At 29.1% G+C, this 19,311-nt stretch overlaps 2 protein-coding genes across 3 annotated transcripts; one reads left to right on the forward strand and one right to left on the reverse strand.

The window, feature by feature from the left end:
- The first annotated feature begins 8,909 nt into the window (after positions 1–8,909).
- Positions 8,910–12,084, forward strand: LOC124944794 (protein HOTHEAD). Its single transcript, XM_047485137.1, has 6 exons — positions 8,910–9,158; positions 9,480–9,870; positions 10,324–10,634; positions 10,708–11,096; positions 11,177–11,745; positions 11,838–12,084. Exons 1-6 carry the CDS (start codon positions 9,086–9,088, stop codon positions 11,890–11,892), a joined length of 1,788 nt encoding a protein of 595 aa, XP_047341093.1. The 5' UTR covers positions 8,910–9,085; the 3' UTR covers positions 11,893–12,084.
- Positions 12,085–12,940: 856 nt separating this feature from the next.
- LOC124944793 (receptor-like serine/threonine-protein kinase ALE2) lies at positions 12,941–17,907 on the reverse strand. 2 transcript variants are annotated; one of them, XM_047485136.1, is made up of 10 exons: positions 17,447–17,907; positions 17,268–17,345; positions 17,070–17,189; positions 16,928–16,996; positions 16,747–16,842; positions 15,229–15,600; positions 14,861–15,148; positions 14,314–14,706; positions 13,990–14,233; positions 12,941–13,819 (listed from the first exon to the last, which is right to left on the reverse strand). In XM_047485136.1, exons 1-10 carry the CDS (start codon positions 17,523–17,525, stop codon positions 13,129–13,131), a joined length of 2,430 nt encoding a protein of 809 aa, XP_047341092.1. In that variant the 5' UTR covers positions 17,526–17,907; the 3' UTR covers positions 12,941–13,128. The 2 variants fall into 2 exon arrangements, with proteins under 2 accessions (XP_047341092.1, XP_047341091.1); XM_047485135.1 differs by having other exon boundaries at positions 16,747–16,854; positions 17,447–17,906.
- Between the last annotated feature and the right edge of the window lie 1,404 nt (positions 17,908–19,311).

Below are 19,311 nucleotides of genomic sequence, written 5' to 3' on the forward strand. Positions count from 1 at the left end.
ATTAGATATAAAATTATCACATTTAAATTTTTTATAATATAATATTTATATATATATATATATTTAAAAATCAAATAAAAATAAGTAATTAAGTATTTTATTATTATTATATTTTAAATTATAAAATTAATCCCAGTTAAATATAAATAAATATTTAGTTATAATTTATTATTATTATTATTATTATATTTTAAAATATAATAAAAAATTATAATTTTAATAAATTTATAAAATTATAGGTTGAAAAAGGAATATTAAATTTTATATAAATTTATATAATTTGTAACATGTTAGAATAGGTACTATATTATACTTTTTATGGGTATAAATTATATATAAATATTACTATAAATATTAACCAACCAAACAACTATTATAAAACTATTATAAATTATAATAGACTGTATATACAATTATATTATATGTATAGTTTTATCTTGGTATAAAACATAGTTTAATTGACTGTTTATATTGTTAGTAGGAATCTTGTAAAAAATTAAATATAAGTGTTTTTCAACTCAATTATCATTAAGTCACTAGATTTAACTAAAATATTGTGAATTATTACGAGTAATAATATAAAAAATTGTGAAAAGTATTACGGTAAAAATGTGATAGCATTTTTAATTTTAATTTTAACTGTTTTAAATTTATGAGCGGGTCAACCCACAATCCGACATAAGTATCAATTTACTCTTACATTGCAGAACGATCTTTAAAACAATTAAATCAGTTTGATTCTTCAACTCAATTAGCTTGACTTCTAGAGTCCACTTCTTTATCATACTACGAGTGAAAGAGAAATGTAAAGACCACCATTAAAGTAGCACATGCGAGACTTACTATATCCATGTGAATTATGTCACATATCTCTATAAATATAACGAAATTCTTCTATTATTGCTCACTAATAATAGTGAAATCTATAGCGCGGAGTCAATATAGAATTATGACCGATTAAAAACTATTGATGAACCACCGCGTTAATGAAATTTGATGTTGAATTTAAAATATAAAGTGTTATTATCCTAATTAAAAAGCTATACTTGTTTTTGTAAGGTTGTAAGTTTGAACCATACCTATAGTATTTTTATTTTTATTTTTAACTGTTTTAAATTATGGGCGGGTCAACCCACAATCCGACCCAAGTATCCATTTACTCTTATATATATATATATATATATATATCCAAATTAACCACAGCTCTCGACCCGGCAATCCAGACACTTTAAAAATTAAGCATCATTTTATATATATATATATATATATATAACCAAAATGTTGAAATATTATTTATTTTAATAGAAAGAAATTATTTTATTATTATATATTATACTTCTTTAAACTCTTTAAAAAAACACTTCTTTAAAATTTATCATCAATTAATTGTTTTTTTAAAATGTTTCTAGAAATTATTTATAATTAAAGTCTTATTAAAAAAAAAAAAGTTCACTAAGAGTTTAAAAAAACAAAAAAACTATAAAAAAATATAAGGATGTGTTTGATAATAATGGAATTAGAATTAGAATTAGAATTAGAATTAGAATTAGAATTAGAATTAGAATTACAAAGTCTAATTCTAATTCCTAAATTTGATAAAGCATTTAAAACTTAAAATTGAAATTAGAATTTTAATTAAATTCAAACTAAATTTGTGTTTTTATAATTCTCAATACATTTCTTTTTTTTATCGTTATGAATTATAATTTTAATTTAATTTTTTTTATGTTTTTTAAACAAAAATGTATTGTTATTTTATACTTTATAACATAGTTAAAAAAAATATTTAGAGGTTAAAATGTCGAACTTTATATTTATATATATATATATATTTATCAACATTTTGAAATAATATATTTTGTTTTACAAATTTAAGAAATTAACATATAAAACTGATTTTTTTTAAGTAAACTAATATGAGAAATCAAAAAAAAAAAATTTATTTTTTTTAATAAGAATCAACCTCTAAACAAAGATATTTTAGCTAATCTAATAAGTTTGAATTGAAATTTAATTATAATTCTATAGTTTTTCGAACATAAAAATAAATTAAATTCAATATTAATCCCCCCCCCCCCCCCGAAGAAAAACACATTATTAAAAATAATAATTAAGATATTTAAAGTATAATACATGTTTTTTAATATTTAAAAAATAAAATAAAATTTTAATAAATTAATAAATTTATTATTGTAGACTTAAAGCACGTTTATCCCATTTCAATAAACCATCTTAATAATTAATTAAGAAAATAAATGGTTGCAGATTGGGACATATAATTGTCTTATCATCTCCGTGTCGACTTCGTACCACTTCAGAAATTTACTTAATTAACATTTATTCATTTATTTGTAGTTATTGGGTTTATAGAGAATTTAGTTCTTGTTTGATTGATTTAAAAAAAACTAATATAATTAAATATCAATTCATCACTCTTTTATCAATTATATCATTAAAATTTATTAATAAAAATATAAAAAAAAATTATATATAAAAAAATTATATTTATATATTAATACATTTTAAGTCTTTTTATTAAAAAAAATAATTTATTTAAAATCAATATAATTAAAAAAATTAATAATCCAAAATTTATTCAATATATATATATATATATATATATATATATATATATTCAATACTCTAAAAATGTTAACTTAAAAAAATAAAAATAAAATTCAATACTCTAGGCACTATTTATGGATCATGCTTCTTCATTTTCCTAATTTATGCTTAACTTCTCCTAAGCAAATAAGTCTAAATTTCCACCATTTACTCTAAATTAACTTCAAGTCTCTTACCCTATTATTATTATGGATCATTGTGCTACTTCCATTTCATAATTTATACTTCATTTTAAAACCTACTTATTTACAGTTCATGAATTTGCGACATTCATTATAGAAAAGAACTACTCTAACCACTTAGATGCTCCTCCTAATTTATACTTCTTAATTTATATTGATTCATGTATTTGCCATCTTTCAAGCTTTAGTTTTACATTTATTACACTTTGCTTAATTTTTATTTTCAGATTTAGAACAAATTTGTTTGCTTCCTTAAACTCATGTTGTCATATCCTCTTGACCAAATATGTCACATGCTCTAGGGACTAGGTACATCTCCTTAAAAACGCTATACTAACTCAATCTCTACCCAACGATTCCGACCGTAGGCTAAAATATTTTAAGTCGATGATATTATTAACTCGTCAAAATAAAAAAAATAAATGAATTTGTCACTCTTTTGAAAAAAACCGAACATATTTATTTGTTACAAATATCAATTTGTTGTTCCTAATAGATAAGGCTTAAAGAGAATAATAGGGTAAGAAAATTAAACATTAAATATGTAGGAAGACTTAAATATTTAATTGTTCCCAACAATCCTATTTACTTGAACCCATTTATTAAGGATAACAATATATAATAATAATCCCATTTGTCCTCATCTAAAGATCAATATTTTTTATTGTTGAAACTTTCATATGCACATACTTAACTATATTTCCACAATTTCAGAGAAAAATAAAAAACTAAGCTTTAGTAAGTCCAAACTATTATTGAGTATACTCTATAAGGGTAAATCTAAAGTGATAGAGATCTTATTAAGAGAACACATAATAAAATACTCGATTTTCACTAAAGACACGTTGATTTAAAATTTTCTACTTAAAAAACCCTTTATAAACCAAAAGAATGAATATATATTTCATTAGTAATATCGTGTTCCATTCTAATATAACAAGACAGCCTTATTTCTTTTGAATGGCAAACCACATCCCAACTGACCTTCTTATAACCTTGTCGGCTTTTATTGACCTAAATAAAATTTAACATCTCTTGATGATGAAGTTTGTTTTACCTTAGTGGGGAGAAAATTAGGACACTTCAAAAATTATGGAGGTTCTTGAGAGTGTTTTGTAGTATATTGCATTTAGTGTTAGAAATAAATGAATTGGCGTAAAATGAGATGCAACTAAACTTTCATGAATTCGAGGTTAAGGTTGGTTGACTTGGTTCTCCAATGAGTCTCATGAATGTTCAACTTCTAGATGAGAGACTTTTAATAATGATTCATTTTACATTAACCATTGTGCAACATTTAAATAAAAATAATTTAATACAAGTCATTACATGAATTTGTTGGTAATGTATCTCTTAACGGATACACGTAAAAAAAAAAATATAAAGAAGAAAATATTCTAGTTTGTTCTGAGACCTAGGATGATTAATTCGACTTGTTAACATGTAAAATGGTGAGATGATGTGGATAAATGAATTATACCGAAGATAGTGTATATATTATTGAAAATTAAATAATCAAATAAATAAATTTATTCATTAATCCAACTATCATTCATCTATTCATCCAACTAAGTCTAACTTGTCTCTCTTCATTAAAATAATACACCATTTCAATAATTTCAATTTGATGTCAATAATTATCGTTATTAATTTATAACAATACATTTGGGAATGTTATAATAACATTTAACAATATTGGATGTATTAATTTGTTAATTAATATTTTAGACATGGATGATAAATGAATAATTAACAAATTAACTATTCATGGATTAAATTCCACCTTACCACTTTTGAAATTTGGTATGAATTTAATTTGATTTAATTACCCAATTCTCATTATCATTCATTAATTAAATAGTTTAATTCCAACAAAATTGTCATCAAGAGTTAAACCGAGAAAAAAAACACTACTAAAGTTGAGAAATAAGCAATAAAAATCGACCTTGGAGCTAAGACTTATTGACATGTGGTCACTTTCATGGTCATATATATATATATATATATATATTTGTTCTTGATGATGAATGAGGAGAGATTATTTTGGATAATGATTCTTTTTTAATGAAGTCAACGGTTAGGGTATGGTTGGCTTGGACCTACATTAATGAATAACTGATCTAGATTCATTCAATAGCTAGCCTCTTATCTTTATAAACATAGTTTCTATAATTTATGAAGTTTTTAATTTATTTATTTTTTTTACCATGAATTGGAGTTTGTATTTATTGAAGAAATAATTGGTTTATGATCTCAAAAAAAGTGGAGGAATTGTTAGTTTTAATATTCATCTTTCTTTGTAAAACTTTTTTTTAGTTAGTTTTCCTTTTTAATTGAATGCAATTAATTCATTTTATTCAATTTTACTAACTTGTAATATTAACATAGTATTAAAATAATTCACACAATTGCATGGTTTATTAATAAAATTAATGTTCTCCTTGCCTAATTGAGAACGAAAAAAAATACAATCATATTGTAATTTATGTGACTATTAAAAATTAACAATATTAATGAAAAGAATGAGAAGTGTTTCAGAATGGTATAATTGTTAATGTATCTAATTAAACATTTCATACTAAACATATATATATATATATATATGAATATGTGTCTAAATTTTAGTAGTGTTTTTTTTTTGAATTTAGAAAGTTAGCACGATTTATTTTAACTAACTAGTACTTTTTAGCGAGAATCAAATCTAAAAGATTTAATATTTTATATAGAATTTTTCACTTAAAAGTACTCTAATGAGCTGAAAATTTATTAGTTATATATGTCAATTTAATTTTATATTGATGATTTAAAAAAAAAAAAATTGACAACGAGACTGCACTGTAATAACATTTCATATCAACATTTTATTGAAAATATACTAAAGAGGGGGGTTGGGGGAGGGGGGTTCATTAAATTGCTAAACTAATTATGCCATTTTTTTCTAAGTCAAAGAATCATAATCATTTCATGTCATCCTAATTAATTTCCTAAATATCCAAATAACCCAATTTCTTAGTGAAAAAAAATGAAGATGAAGGTAGGTTCATTAAATGCTAAAATTAGGACCAATTATTTTAAGTCACAAATCATAATCATGTCTCGATCATCCTAATACTATATATTATTTGTTTCAACTTCAAATTTTGTTTTCCTAATGTCTAATACTCTATTATTGATCAAATCTCTGGAATTGATCATTGTCTTATTATCCATATTTGGTTGATGATATTAATGGTATATATATGCTGGGCAGACTATAGAATAAAATAATATATAGATCTCAAGCAATTAATAAGAATGCTGAAAAAAGAATTATAGATTGAACCTCTTTCACTATTATAAAATTCAGTTCATCCTTAGTGCAGTATTAATGAACCCATAAATTGGATATATAGCAAAACACTATAAAAAATTTATTTTTAGTTATTGTATTTTTTTTTTTGCACCAGAAAACTTTAATGTATTAACATTAATTATATCTCCTTAATTATTGGAAGAGAATTTATGAAAAAAAAAAGTTAAATCATTTTATTAATTTTTAACATTGAAAAAAATGAAAATAGATTATGCATGGTAGCCCAATTTTGGAGGCTGTTTACATTATGTAGTGTTTAAAAGTGTGTTTATATATTATATATATATTTTGTTTTTAGTATAAAAAAAATAGATGTAAATTTATAACCTTAAACAATTTATGTAAATCAACATAAACTTGTAAACCTAACCCTAAGTATATATTTTTCTTATATTAGCTTTTAATTTTAAATTATACATTTCATTAATATTATATTTAAATTTATTAATATTTTCATATTTATTATTAAAACTATTATATTAATCTAAAATATAGAGTTATTATATATAATGTTATAATTTTATCAATAAATAATATTTATAATTAGAAGTATAATATTATTACTAATAAAATTAGTATTATTATTTTATATTTTAATTTAAGTTATTAAATAATAGAATTAAAGTATTAGTATAATCTATTTTATATACAATAAAATAATAAAATATTAAAATAATTAAAATAAATTTAACAGTATCAATGAATATGAATATAATTAAAACCAACTATTATATATTAAATTTTAAATATTATTAATTATTTTAAATGTTGTAATAACAAATATTACATAATAATAATAATAATAATAATATGATTTATATAATAATAAATATAATTAAAATAAACAGAGTATCAGTGAATTAATATGAATATAATTTTGTGTAAATTCTTTTAGAAGTTGTATAATTCTTACTTGGGTGTTTTGATTATTGAGATATGATAAGGGTCTTGATATATGTGATCTTCTTCATTGTTTCTATTTATTTTTATTTTTTATTTTTATTTATTATTATTATTATTATTATTTATTTATTAAGAAAGCTCCTCTCTCTCTCACAATGATGTAAATATTAACGATTTTGTTAGTCGGCTCAGTTATAAAAAGGATGTTAAATATTCACAGCTAAGGTTTTGATTCTGATAAGACATAAATGGATGATATTGCCTAAAAATGATGTCACGCACTCACAAAATTTATATATAAAATATTGTTATAACATGTTTGTTGAGTTCTATATGTATGATTTATATTGAAAAACTTAATAGAATTTAATATTCCTTCAAAATTCTCTTTTGGTGTCAGTCAAATGTTAATCTTGAACAAAATAATAAAAAAATGTTAAACAATAACAAAAAAAAAAAATATATATTTTGATGTTTTTATAATTGACACAAAACACAAAAAGTATATAATAATATTTATGGTTGTGAAATGAAGAAAACAGTTGTAATAAGAGTTGGTTGAAATCTTTAAAGGGCAAACCTAACACAATACTGCAGCCACATTTCCTGTTTTATTGTAACTACTTAAAATAAAAGGTTGCCAGAGAAAGACCAGTTCATCATTAAATTATATAAATAAAAAAACAGAAGAATAATGTCTACTAGGAATGATATTGTGGAGACTCTTGTGACTGTCCATCGGTGGTGGTGTGTAATGTGTTCATCTTAAATAAGATACTCAAATTAATTATATATGTCACCAAAATCTTAAGAAAATCAGACTTACATTCATAACCTATCTCAACTTAATAGTGTGCTTGTTAGGGAAAATTTTTGTTTTTAAACTTTTAAATAAAACGTTAAATATATATAGAAGAGTAAAATTAAAATTAAAATTAAAATTGAAATTGAAATTAACATTAAATTTTATTTTCAACTACTAAAATTAGTATTAAATTATAATTTAAATTTTGTTTAAGAAAATATATATAATAAAAATAAGTTTAATATATATTATTTATATTATTAAGATATTGATTTGACATAACCTATTAAGAGAATAATGAGGTATCAAGAATTTTCATTTAAAAGACAATTTCTTTTAAGAAAAAAAATGATTAATTTGACAGGTTAATTTACTAAGCTAAAAACTATATATATTTGTTGGAAGGTTAACTTCAAAAATACAAAATATCTATTCGACATTTTAATTCCTTAAAAGAACCTCAATTGCGAACCTACTAAATTAAGAACAAATATATTGTACGACATTTTAACTTTATAATTAAAAAAATTCGAAACATGAACTTACTAAATTTTAGCAAAAGTATTTAATTTTTTTAATTTAAAAAAGGAAATATTTGATAGTTTAAGTTCCATTTAATTTTTAATTTCAATTATTAATCTTAAACGACATGTAAACTTAATAATTAAATCACCCATTTTTAATCTCAATCTCAATGCCAATTACAATCTCATGTTAAACACATCTTTGAATTCATGATTTTTATTTTATTTTTTATAAATTTAGAGTTATAGTTAATGTTCTTGTCCTAGTACACACTACTACACATACCCATAAATATTCAGCATAACCCATTTTGATCAAAGATGCCATAAAATTAGCTTAGCTGTCTATGAATAAGATGGAGAGATTAGACGGCCAGGATTCAATGAGAAAACCAGGCCAACTGCCCCCTTTCATTAATTTCCCTCATTAAATGTATCTTCTTATTGTGGTTTCTTTCATCTTAAATATATAGTTGACACTTGAGAGTTGAATCATCATCATCTTCTTCTTTCTTTCTTTCTTTCTTTCTTTGTTAATTAGCACTGTTGTAACTATTTGCCTACATTCAATTTGTTATATGATTTTCTGTATAAATGTACCAAGCATTGCAGGCTTAACCCAAGTCAAGAATTAAGAAGCTGATCATTGAGAGTAATTTGAATTAGAGTTATACATTTTCCACTGGCTTTTTCAATGGCTATGAAAGTGAAGCTCTTTTTCATTTGTGGAATCTATCTCTTCCTTTCATCATTCACTTCATGTCAAGGTTCTTTTCTCTCCTTTTATTTCTTAAACCCTTGAAATGGGTTGAAATGTGGGTTCTTTAGGGGGATGAAATAAACTATAATTTGAAATACAAATAAAATAAATGTGTGTTTTTTTTATATGGGTAAGTGATTCCAGTAGGATAATCATAAAAAGATATGTTTTTTTAATATGGGTATGTGATTCTAGTAGGATAATCATTAAAAGATACATGGGTTTATCGAATTTTCTGATAAAAACACAGTATTTGATCTCAAAAGTGCAGATTTTGTTTTTTCAAAAAATGGGTTTAGTTTTTCATCCTTGAAAATTTGGAATGTAGGTAAAGAGAGTTGGGAAGAACAATACCCATTTATCAGATCAGCAAGTTCTTTCTCGCCGCCTCCATCTTCATCAGCATCGTCATCGGTCGGATCCAATGTCGGTGGGAAGGCGTACGATTACATTGTGGTTGGAGGTGGAACAGCGGGTTGCCCACTTGCGGCCACTCTATCTAGGAATTTCAGTGTGTTATTGCTTGAGAGAGGAGGAGTACCTTTTGATAATCAAAACGTTTCATATTTGAAGAATTTTCACATTTCTTTAGCAGACATTTCGCCTAAATCTGCTTCTCAGATATTTCTTTCTACTGATGGCGTCTTCAATGTTAGAGCCCGTGTTTTGGGTGGTGCCACTTGCATCAATGCTGGATTCTATACTAGAGCAAGCTCAAGGTATATATGTTTTTCTTTATATAAGAGAATTGAGATCTCACTCTCACAGTTTTAGGCTTTGATGTTGTTTAAGATTGTCCAAATCACACTCAATTAGGGTGTGAGAATCAAACTTGAGATTTCAGTCTTTTTATGTTTTGATGTTTTTAAGTTAGATCTATTGCTTAACTGTGATACTTATGGCTTGACTGGGTTAGGGTTTAGATGCAACAATAATGGTGGCGGTTAATACATAAGGACATAACATTTATGGGAAATGGGGTCCTTCTCATGTCTTTATCATTGCACCTCATCTTTGAAATATGTGCTTTAAGGCCTCTTCATGTTTCACATCTAAACATTTTCAGCACATTTATGGTAGCTAGTTTGTTTTATTCTCACATGCATAGTGGGTGTTTTTTTATTGTTGTTTGTTTGAATGTTTGTAAATAATGACTTGTGTTCATTTTTTAGGTATATTAGGAAGGCAAGATGGGATGCAAAACTAGTGAATGAATCATACCCATGGATCGAGAAGCAAATTATACGTTGGCCAGATCTTGCGCCATGGCAAAGAACTGTGAGGGATAGCCTTGTGGAAATCGGGGTCTCACCTTTCAATGGATTCACTTATGATCATGTTTATGGGACCAAAGTTGGTGGAACCATCTTTGAACAGAATGGTTTTCGTCACACAGCTGCAGAGTTACTCTCGTCTGCAAATCCCAAAAATCTCGAAGTTTTGGTTCATGCCACTGTTCAAAAGATTGTATTTGACACAAATGGTATGTTTTAGTTTCTTTAAATTTTGTTAGATTGGCTTAAACTTTAGCATTAATTTAATTTTCGAATTTGCAGGGAGAAAACCAAGGGCAGCAGGAGTTATATTTAAGGATGAAAATGGAAACCAACACGAAGTGTATCTTTCAAAGAGGAAGGGGAGCGAGATTATAGTATCGAGTGGTGCGATTGGAAGCCCACAACTGCTTCTATTAAGTGGGATTGGACCGAAGGCTCACCTTAGAAAGATGAACATTACTGTTGTTCTTGAAAACAAGTTTGTTGGGGAAGGAATGGCTGACAATCCTATGAATGCTGTCTTTGTTCCCACTAATGGAACTGTGAAACAATCTTTGATTCAGACAGTCGGGATTACTAAGAAAGGTGTTTATATCGAGGCTAGTAGCGGGTTTGGGGAATCTCCGGATAGTATCCAGAATTGTCATCATGGAATCATGTCATCTGAGGTTAGTAGGAATGAAATTTTATTGTAATTACATCTGTTTCATCAATAAGATTTCCCTAATGAGTTTTTGGCCTTGTTTAGATTGGGCAACTATCAACAGTCCCACCAAAATTGAGAACAAAAGAATTGATGGCGAAATATATCAAAGCAAAGAAAGAGCTACCATACGAAGTGTTCAAAGGAGGTTTCATTCTCGAGAAGATAGCCAAGCCCATCTCAACCGGACATCTCATCTTGCTCAATAAGAACATCGATGATAATCCATCAGTCACATTCAATTACTTCAGCCATCCCCGCGATCTCCGTCGATGTGTGGATGGAGTCAGAATAATGGAGAAAGTGGTGATGTCTAATCACTTTAAAAGTTATGGGGAGTGCGATAAAATGACAGTTGATAAGCTTCTTAACATGAGTGTTCATGCTAATGTCAATCTTATCCCTAAGCATACGAACGATACTGAATCGCTCGAACAGTTTTGTAAAGATACTGTCATCACGATTTGGCATTATCATGGCGGTTGTCATGTGGGAAAGGTGGTGAATGCGGATTATAGGGTTATTGGAGTTCATAGGCTTCGGGTTGTGGATGGATCGACTTATAGTGAATCTCCCGGGACTAATCCTCAAGCAACAGTGATGATGATGGGAAGGTATTACTTTTGTTTTTGTTTTGAAAATTTTATAAACAAGATGGGATTAGGAATGATGTTTCTTTGGAATGGTTTGATCTTGTGTTTTTCAGGTATATGGGAGTGAAGATTCTAAGAGAGAGGCTGGGAAAAGGAGCTGGATTGTAATGAACCATGATAATAGTATGACTATATATATGTAGGAGGATATGGTTAGTAGTAGGCTTTGCTAGTTTTTAGTTATTTTATTTGTAGATTTCGATGAAGGCAATTGTGGCTTGTTTCGATTAAATGATGGATAAACTTTTGATTCTCTCTTTTGTTATGGGCTTTTGATTGGGGAGCTTTCTCAATTCTTGATATGACTTCGTGACTTCGAGTTTGATTATACTTGTTTTTCACGATTCATCCTTGTTTGAATTGGCGATAGATGGGTTGTGTTCCATCCATTTTTTATTTTTCGAATTATTTTATGTGTAATGTGATAGATGGGTTGTGTTCCATCCATTTTTTTATTTTTCGAATTCTCTTATGTGTAATGTTTTCTTAATTCTTGATGTGTGGCTTCGAACTTGATTATACTTGGCTAATTCATTCTTGTTTGAATTGGACATAGATGGAATGTGTTCCAACCATTTTTTATATTTTGAATTATCTTATGTGTAATGTTTTTATTTTTTTTTGTTTCAGTTGGTGGCCAAATTGTATTTGAATCCTAAAATTGATTTTAAAAATAAGTTCTTTAAATAAATACTTAAAAGTTAGTAATAAAAATTTAATTTAACATTAGAAAATTATATTTCGATAATCTCCACTTAAACTTGTGGTCTTTGTTTTCTATAGATTGATTTTTTTCAATTTATTTGATTAATGTTTACCCATATAATAAATAAAATATTAATTTTACTATTAAATGTATTTATTTAGTAAATAAAATTTAAGTATACAAATGGTATTTTTGTAAGTTGGATTGGTTCGGTGATGTATTTTTACCTTTTCTAAGTCATAACTTTGGTTGGTTAAAACGTTTTAAGTAACAACGAATACAAACATTTTATTCTCTTAAGAATCATTTTTATCACTTAAACTACCTTAATTGATTTGCTTCGAATCACATTTATTTGTGGTTATAACCGATAGATGGTTAGGTTGTCCACATACAGTATAACCTGCCCTTGAATGTTATTTGAGAATCAAAACCTAATATATAAAACATAAGTCATTTTGTTCAAATTTATCTTATTCACCATCTTTTAGAAGAAGCCCTTAAGTAGTCTTTGTCTTTCACCCAAACAGTCAGTCAATTAACAACATGTTCTTTACAACAACCAACAACAGAAAAAAACCATGAATGAAGCAAACCCCATTGCTTAAAACATAAGACAAATAAACAGGTTTTCAGTTTTACTTATTATTATTCCCAGGCCAGAACTTCAAAGTAAAACCGCGCTCACTCATGCTTCCACCCGAGAAGCCTCCAAGCCTCTGCCAAAACGGCCTTCTCTTCCTTTCCATTCTCAAAGGAGCCGAATTATAATGCCTTCTAAAAGACCCTCTTTCCTGTTCTTCAAATCCAGCCGAAGCACCAATCAAATCCGTACTCGACAATGCCATCTTCTTCCCATCATAATCATAACCACCCACCATTCCAGAACCACCCTCCAAGTCATGATCATAATCAATATTCTTGTCTTCACCCTCCACGAAAAGATCTTCGCGGCTACTACTTCTCGAAATAGCAGTGTCTCTGGTCTCGTCGAATTCATTACAGACGAGTTTCAAAGCCTGAACTACTTCCCCCATGAACGGTCTGTGAGATACTTCGGGCTGAACGCACATGGATGCGATTGCAGCCACTTTCGCGACAATATCATAAGGAACGTCTAGTTTTAGAGATTGGTCCAGTAAGGATTCTAGGCCGTCGTTGGTTGTGAGGAGAGGACGTGCCCAAGAAACAAGGTTTTCTTGCCCCGGAGGTTGTGAAAGATCAACAGGTTTACGGCCTGTTAAGAGCTCGAGAAGGACTACGCCGTAGCTGTAAACGTCACTTTTCACGAGAAGATGGCCTGTCATTGCGTATTCTGGAGCTAGGTAACTACAAAACAAACGGACCCAGAAATTAGAGTTAGGGAGCAAAAACAAACAGGCACTTCCCAAATCAAACCGAGGACAGGGTATATGCAGTTTATTACTTTTAAATAATAATTTTTTTGGACAAGGTTTAAGCGCAGTACAGTCCCTACATATATCCGTCCATGCACATACCCGAATGTTCCCATAACATGAGTTGAGATGTGCTTGCCTCCTTCCTCACTTGCGGTTCTAGCTAGACCGAAATCTGAAACTTTAGGAGTGAAATCATGTTCAAGTAAAATGTTACTTGATTTGAAATCTCTATGAATCACGCGAGGACTAGAGTCTTCATGAAGATAAGCCAAGCCACGAGCAGCACCAAGTGCAATCTTCATTCGACCAGCCCAATTAAGAGGAGAATTTTCCTTGTCAATTCCTACATCACACGCCACCACAAACAATTCAAATTCCATATTAAAGATTTTGGCTTAGTAAATAGTGCTAAGCGATTATTACCATGTAAATGTGATTCTACACTTCCATTAGGAATAAGTTCATATACAAGGCATCGTGTGTGTTCCTCCGAGCAAATTCCCATCAACTTCACAAGGTTTCTATGGTGGAGCCGACTAAGCATCTCAACCTCAGCTAAGAACTCACGGCTGCCTCTTTGATCTTCTCTCTTCAGGACCTTAACTGCCACATCCCTTCCATCGTCCAAGATACCCTTATAGACAAGTCCAAAACCTCCTTCCCCGAGAATTCTTGATTCGTCGAAAATATCTGTTGCCCTCTCTATTTCATCTAGGCCAAATACTTTAGCTGTTCCTGTGTATGCTAAAAGGTTTGAACCAAAAGACATCGAAGCTGAGCTAGCTTTGCTTCCAACCGCTAATGGTCCTGCTGTACCTATAAAAAATGAGTCAAAATGATAACATCCTTCACGAAGAAAAAGAAAAACAGGGAATTGTTTGATTAAGGATTTAATCCATGATCAATCTCATCATCAACTAAAATACTAAAATTAGCCTAGGATATTTTTTTCCAAATAAAAATTACCTACCTGAAGGATTTTCTTGAGATGGTATGATAGGGACTTTGCTTGGGATAGCAGGTTGGAAAACGCAACCACATTTCACCAACAGAAACCAAGCAGTTCCAAGGCATACAACAAAAAAAGTCACGCAAGATAAAATGATTAATATGACAGATATTCGAACCGAGCCATCCTTCTGTTTTCTTGGAATGTCTACTCCAATGGGTTTTATCGCACTTCCACCTTTTCCACTGTTTGGTAATGGCTGCCCATCTATTGTTGCAGCGTTCGCTGAAGGTGGGGAGAGTGGAAGACCTATAGTAGTTATTAAAGTTAATCTGAAGATTTTACACATTGGCCCATAATAGAATATGAAGTGTGAAGGAAAAAAAAACCTGGATAGTGAACGTAAACCACATCATAGGTGCCAAAAAGGGAAGTCCTTATTGGGACCTGTTTGAGCCAGAACTTGTCGAACACTAAAAGGGCGACTGAATGATTGAAGCTTAGTCTCAACGGTATTAAGTTAATAAGGACATTGGCTTTGTCCAACTGCTGGCTGGCTGCATTTGCTCCCATTATGCGGACTTGACTTTGGTTCAGTTCCAAACTAGTGGCGATTTCCTTGGCCAACTCAGAGACCAAAGGGAAAAATGTATATAATTCAATGTTGAACAACAATCTAACTTGGATAGGCCAGACACAGCCACATGAAGATCCTGGAAGCGTATATGTTAAGGGATCTGTACATGTCACTGATGTGCAGTCTGTAAATGCCAAACAACAAATTTAGTAGCCATTTGAATGAAACTTGTAGTAAAATTGCTCCAAATTCAATATGGCACATTTGGGTATCAACTATGTGACTCAACTAGTTAATTTATGGCTTCAATCGTAAATCTGGAAGTTTGGTCGCATTAGAATCTCATTTTCTTTAATGTTTAAAGTTTTTACTAATATAGATGTCACGAAGTGCTATGAAATAATGAAAGTGAATCAAAACTGAAGAAACATTCACTTGGCTTATCTGGTGTGGGCGGGAGCCCGATTGAAAACGGGGTGTTATCTCAACTTAGTATTGCTCAGATCAAATACAACTAAAAAATAAAAGGTGCCAACAATAGAATTGGGAATTGTTTAATGCCCATCAACCCCATCAATTCCTCTCTCAAATAATCAAATAAATGATCAAACATAGAAGTTCATTTTTCTTTCTCAAACTTCCATCAAATGCTCGTTTTTCTTCTTAAACTTTTGAAAGAGACTTAAATTACATCTCGTTGACAACACTTTTTATTAACTCAGTTAAGTATTCAAATAATCTAGACACAATTTTTGTATCTCCTTAGTCGTAATCCTCAATTTAAATATATTTTTCATCTAAAATCATATCAATAAACTAAAGGAGTTAACTTTTCTTTTTATAAACCAGAGTTTTGTTGTTTGCAGGACTTCAACTTAGGGTGTTTTTAGTGGGAATCGAACCTGAGACCTTTGATCTCTTAGGCACGACTCTTAACGGAGTTAACTAAAAACTGACAATGGAAAGCAACGAACCTACCGCATGTTGAGGAAGCAAAATGAGCTTTCCATGTAAGTCGAAAAAGTAAAATGAGCTTTTTTCCATTTTATTTCTTATAATATCAAATACTAAGAGTATGTTAGTCATTTAACCTAAATAACCCAAATAACCAGACATGAAACAATCAATTGCTCGTCCAGTCAGTGTCTGATTGGGCTCAGTGAAGATATCGCAATTTCAGGTGAATCATATCAAAATCTTAATTTGTATCTAAAAATTAATTGGCATTTCCCAGCCAGATCCAGATATTATGTTTCTAATTGAAGTCATTAACAAGCTTAAAGATCTAATAACAAGTATGGAATTTTTTGAGAACTCTTCATTTACATACCATGATTAGGAGGTGGAGGCGGCAGTGCCATGAATGGCATAGGTTGAGGAGCTATCTTTCTACCAAGCGAAGAACTCGATGGAGGTAAAGTAGGTGCTGAAAGAGGCACTTTAGAAAACAATTAAGTTAGTATTCCTCCATTAGAATAACAAAATAAACTCTAAAGTTGCACCTCCCATACCATTGAATTGGCTGGAAGTTGTCTCTGATATTGATGGAGCAGGGGATTGTGATGGAGAGATTAAATGACCTGTGGCAAAAAATAGAAAAAAAAAAAAATCAGCTTAAACTATAGATGAAGAACAGATATTTACTAATTAAACCTCTATGGCGTCGTCCATTGTGTGAAGATGGCTGATTTGATGGTTCAGGGGAGAGACTAATTATCCTTTTTCTTAAGTGATGACGCTTAAAGAATGAGGACAATGGAGAAGGAGAAGGACCTGCACATTTTATAAGAATCAGACAGAATTATACAAAAAAACACTTGAGAAGAAGATAAAGATTGTTGAAGAGATTACTTAGTTCAGTGATTTCGTTGTGTTGAAGATCAGGAATCGAAGCTCTTATAACCGCTTTCAGCGAAAATATATCAAATTCTGTTGCAAAAGTGCAAAAGGGTTTGATCACTATCAAACTAATCAATCATTCAAATTCAGCATGATACAGAGTTTTCGAGAAGAAGAAGATAAACTATTACCTGCAGATCCATAGATAAACAAAGAACATAGAACAAGAAAGATTGCAATAATATTAGATGAAATTAGAGGTATAGCCATATCTCTCTCCCTTTAAATTACAGTTTCACATGAAACCCTAAAGGCTAAAGCTTTTGTTCATCGCTCAACAAACCCACCAACAAACAATCATCTCCGCCATGGAAATGAAGATGGGTATCGGCCTAGAGTTCAGAGAATGTATCAGGTGGGTAGAAGAAGAAGAAGAAGAAGAAGAAGAAGAAGGAGAGATTCGTAAGCTCTTGAAGAAAACAGAGAGCTTTGAGACTTGTAATGGAATAGTCTTTGTTGACATGAGTGTTGTTAAAGAAAACGAGGGATGGCTGATCAAACAAACAGTGGCACTTTGGAAAGGTAGTGGGGCTGCTTGCTAATGGCAGGGAGAGAGAGAGAGAGATTTCAGAGAGATGAGAGAGATTTGAATTAAGAAATCTTGTTGAGAGTATGAAATGAAGTTGATAATCCTTGACTAATTATCATTCTCTTTTCTTAAACTAATCATTTCAATTTTCAAGAACAAATGTCAAACTTTGATGTCGAAATCACATTCTTAATCACACCCTTTGGACTTGTTTGGTTTGATGATTCAAGAATTTTTAATTATTTTATTTATAATTTCATTCATTATTTCAAAATGGGGGCAAATAACATTTATTATGGGGGCAAATAAAAAGTTAATTATATTTTATTTTTAAGGTAAGAAGTTATTAGTTTGACCCACATCATGACTTATATTTTAACATGTTTGTCTATTAGAAAGTAGTAAACACTATGTCAAATTGAGCTTATTAAGATGTGTAGTTAATTAATTTCATACTTTTCATTATTTTTAATTAGAGGGCGATAGAAAAATAATTAAAATGTGCGAGGAAAAGATAGAAAAGAGATAAATTATTTTATTTTTTCGAACAATCAAATTGCGCAACGTCATTTCTTCTTTTATTTTCTCGCTCAAATTTTTGCTCTCAATCATTTCTTTTTTAGTTAATAACAGATACATATAACAACCTTAAAAACAACCGTAACAAAAAAAAATGGCAATTAACGAGCTCAAAAATAATCAAGAAGATTAATGAGTTCTTCAATCATCTTCACTGGTTTCCTTAAGAGACCTCTAATATCGTTTCTTATAAAGTAAACGCAGTGGTCGAACGTTGTCGTACGATTCTTTTCGAACTAAATGATCCACCATAATATATTTGAGATGTGAACCAATCGATTCAAACTAACCGAGTAGGACTCAATCAAAACTTATAAATAAAGACATATAAGTTATTGAAAAAATAAAAGTTTTGATGTATAAGAGAACAAAGTTAATGAGTTTGATTTTCACTTATAACATTTTAAGTTAAAGTGAAAATTATATCGCCAACTTTTTATATTAAAAAAAAGTCTCTAACATTAATAAACTCTTATGAATAAAGAATTTATTATATTATGAATTATAAGTAGATAAAACCTGCTATCATTTTCAACATGTTAAGTTGAAGGAAATATTATGACGGTGGGAATGTAGTATTCTATATTTAAAAAAAAAAAAAAATCTATGAAAGAGATAAATTGAGGTTAAAAAATCTAAATTTTGGAGAACAAATTTGTGGTTAAAATCCATGATCAAATTTAGCTCCAATTGGGTTCCCACACCCCATCCCCATATCAGTTCAGCTAGATATTTATTTATTAATTAATTTTTGGAGAAAAATTATTGACCTGGAAATGTTATTATTTTGTCCACATATTTATTGATCTTGCTTTTATGAAAGAACAATAATGCCCCCACCTTAGCAATGATCTTCTAGTAATTGAAGATTTTTGCCTCACTTCTACT

The sequence above is a fragment of the Impatiens glandulifera genome, chromosome 7 (genome assembly GCF_907164915.1).
Source record: "Impatiens glandulifera chromosome 7, dImpGla2.1, whole genome shotgun sequence".
Lineage (NCBI taxonomy): Eukaryota > Viridiplantae > Streptophyta > Magnoliopsida > Ericales > Balsaminaceae > Impatiens > Impatiens glandulifera.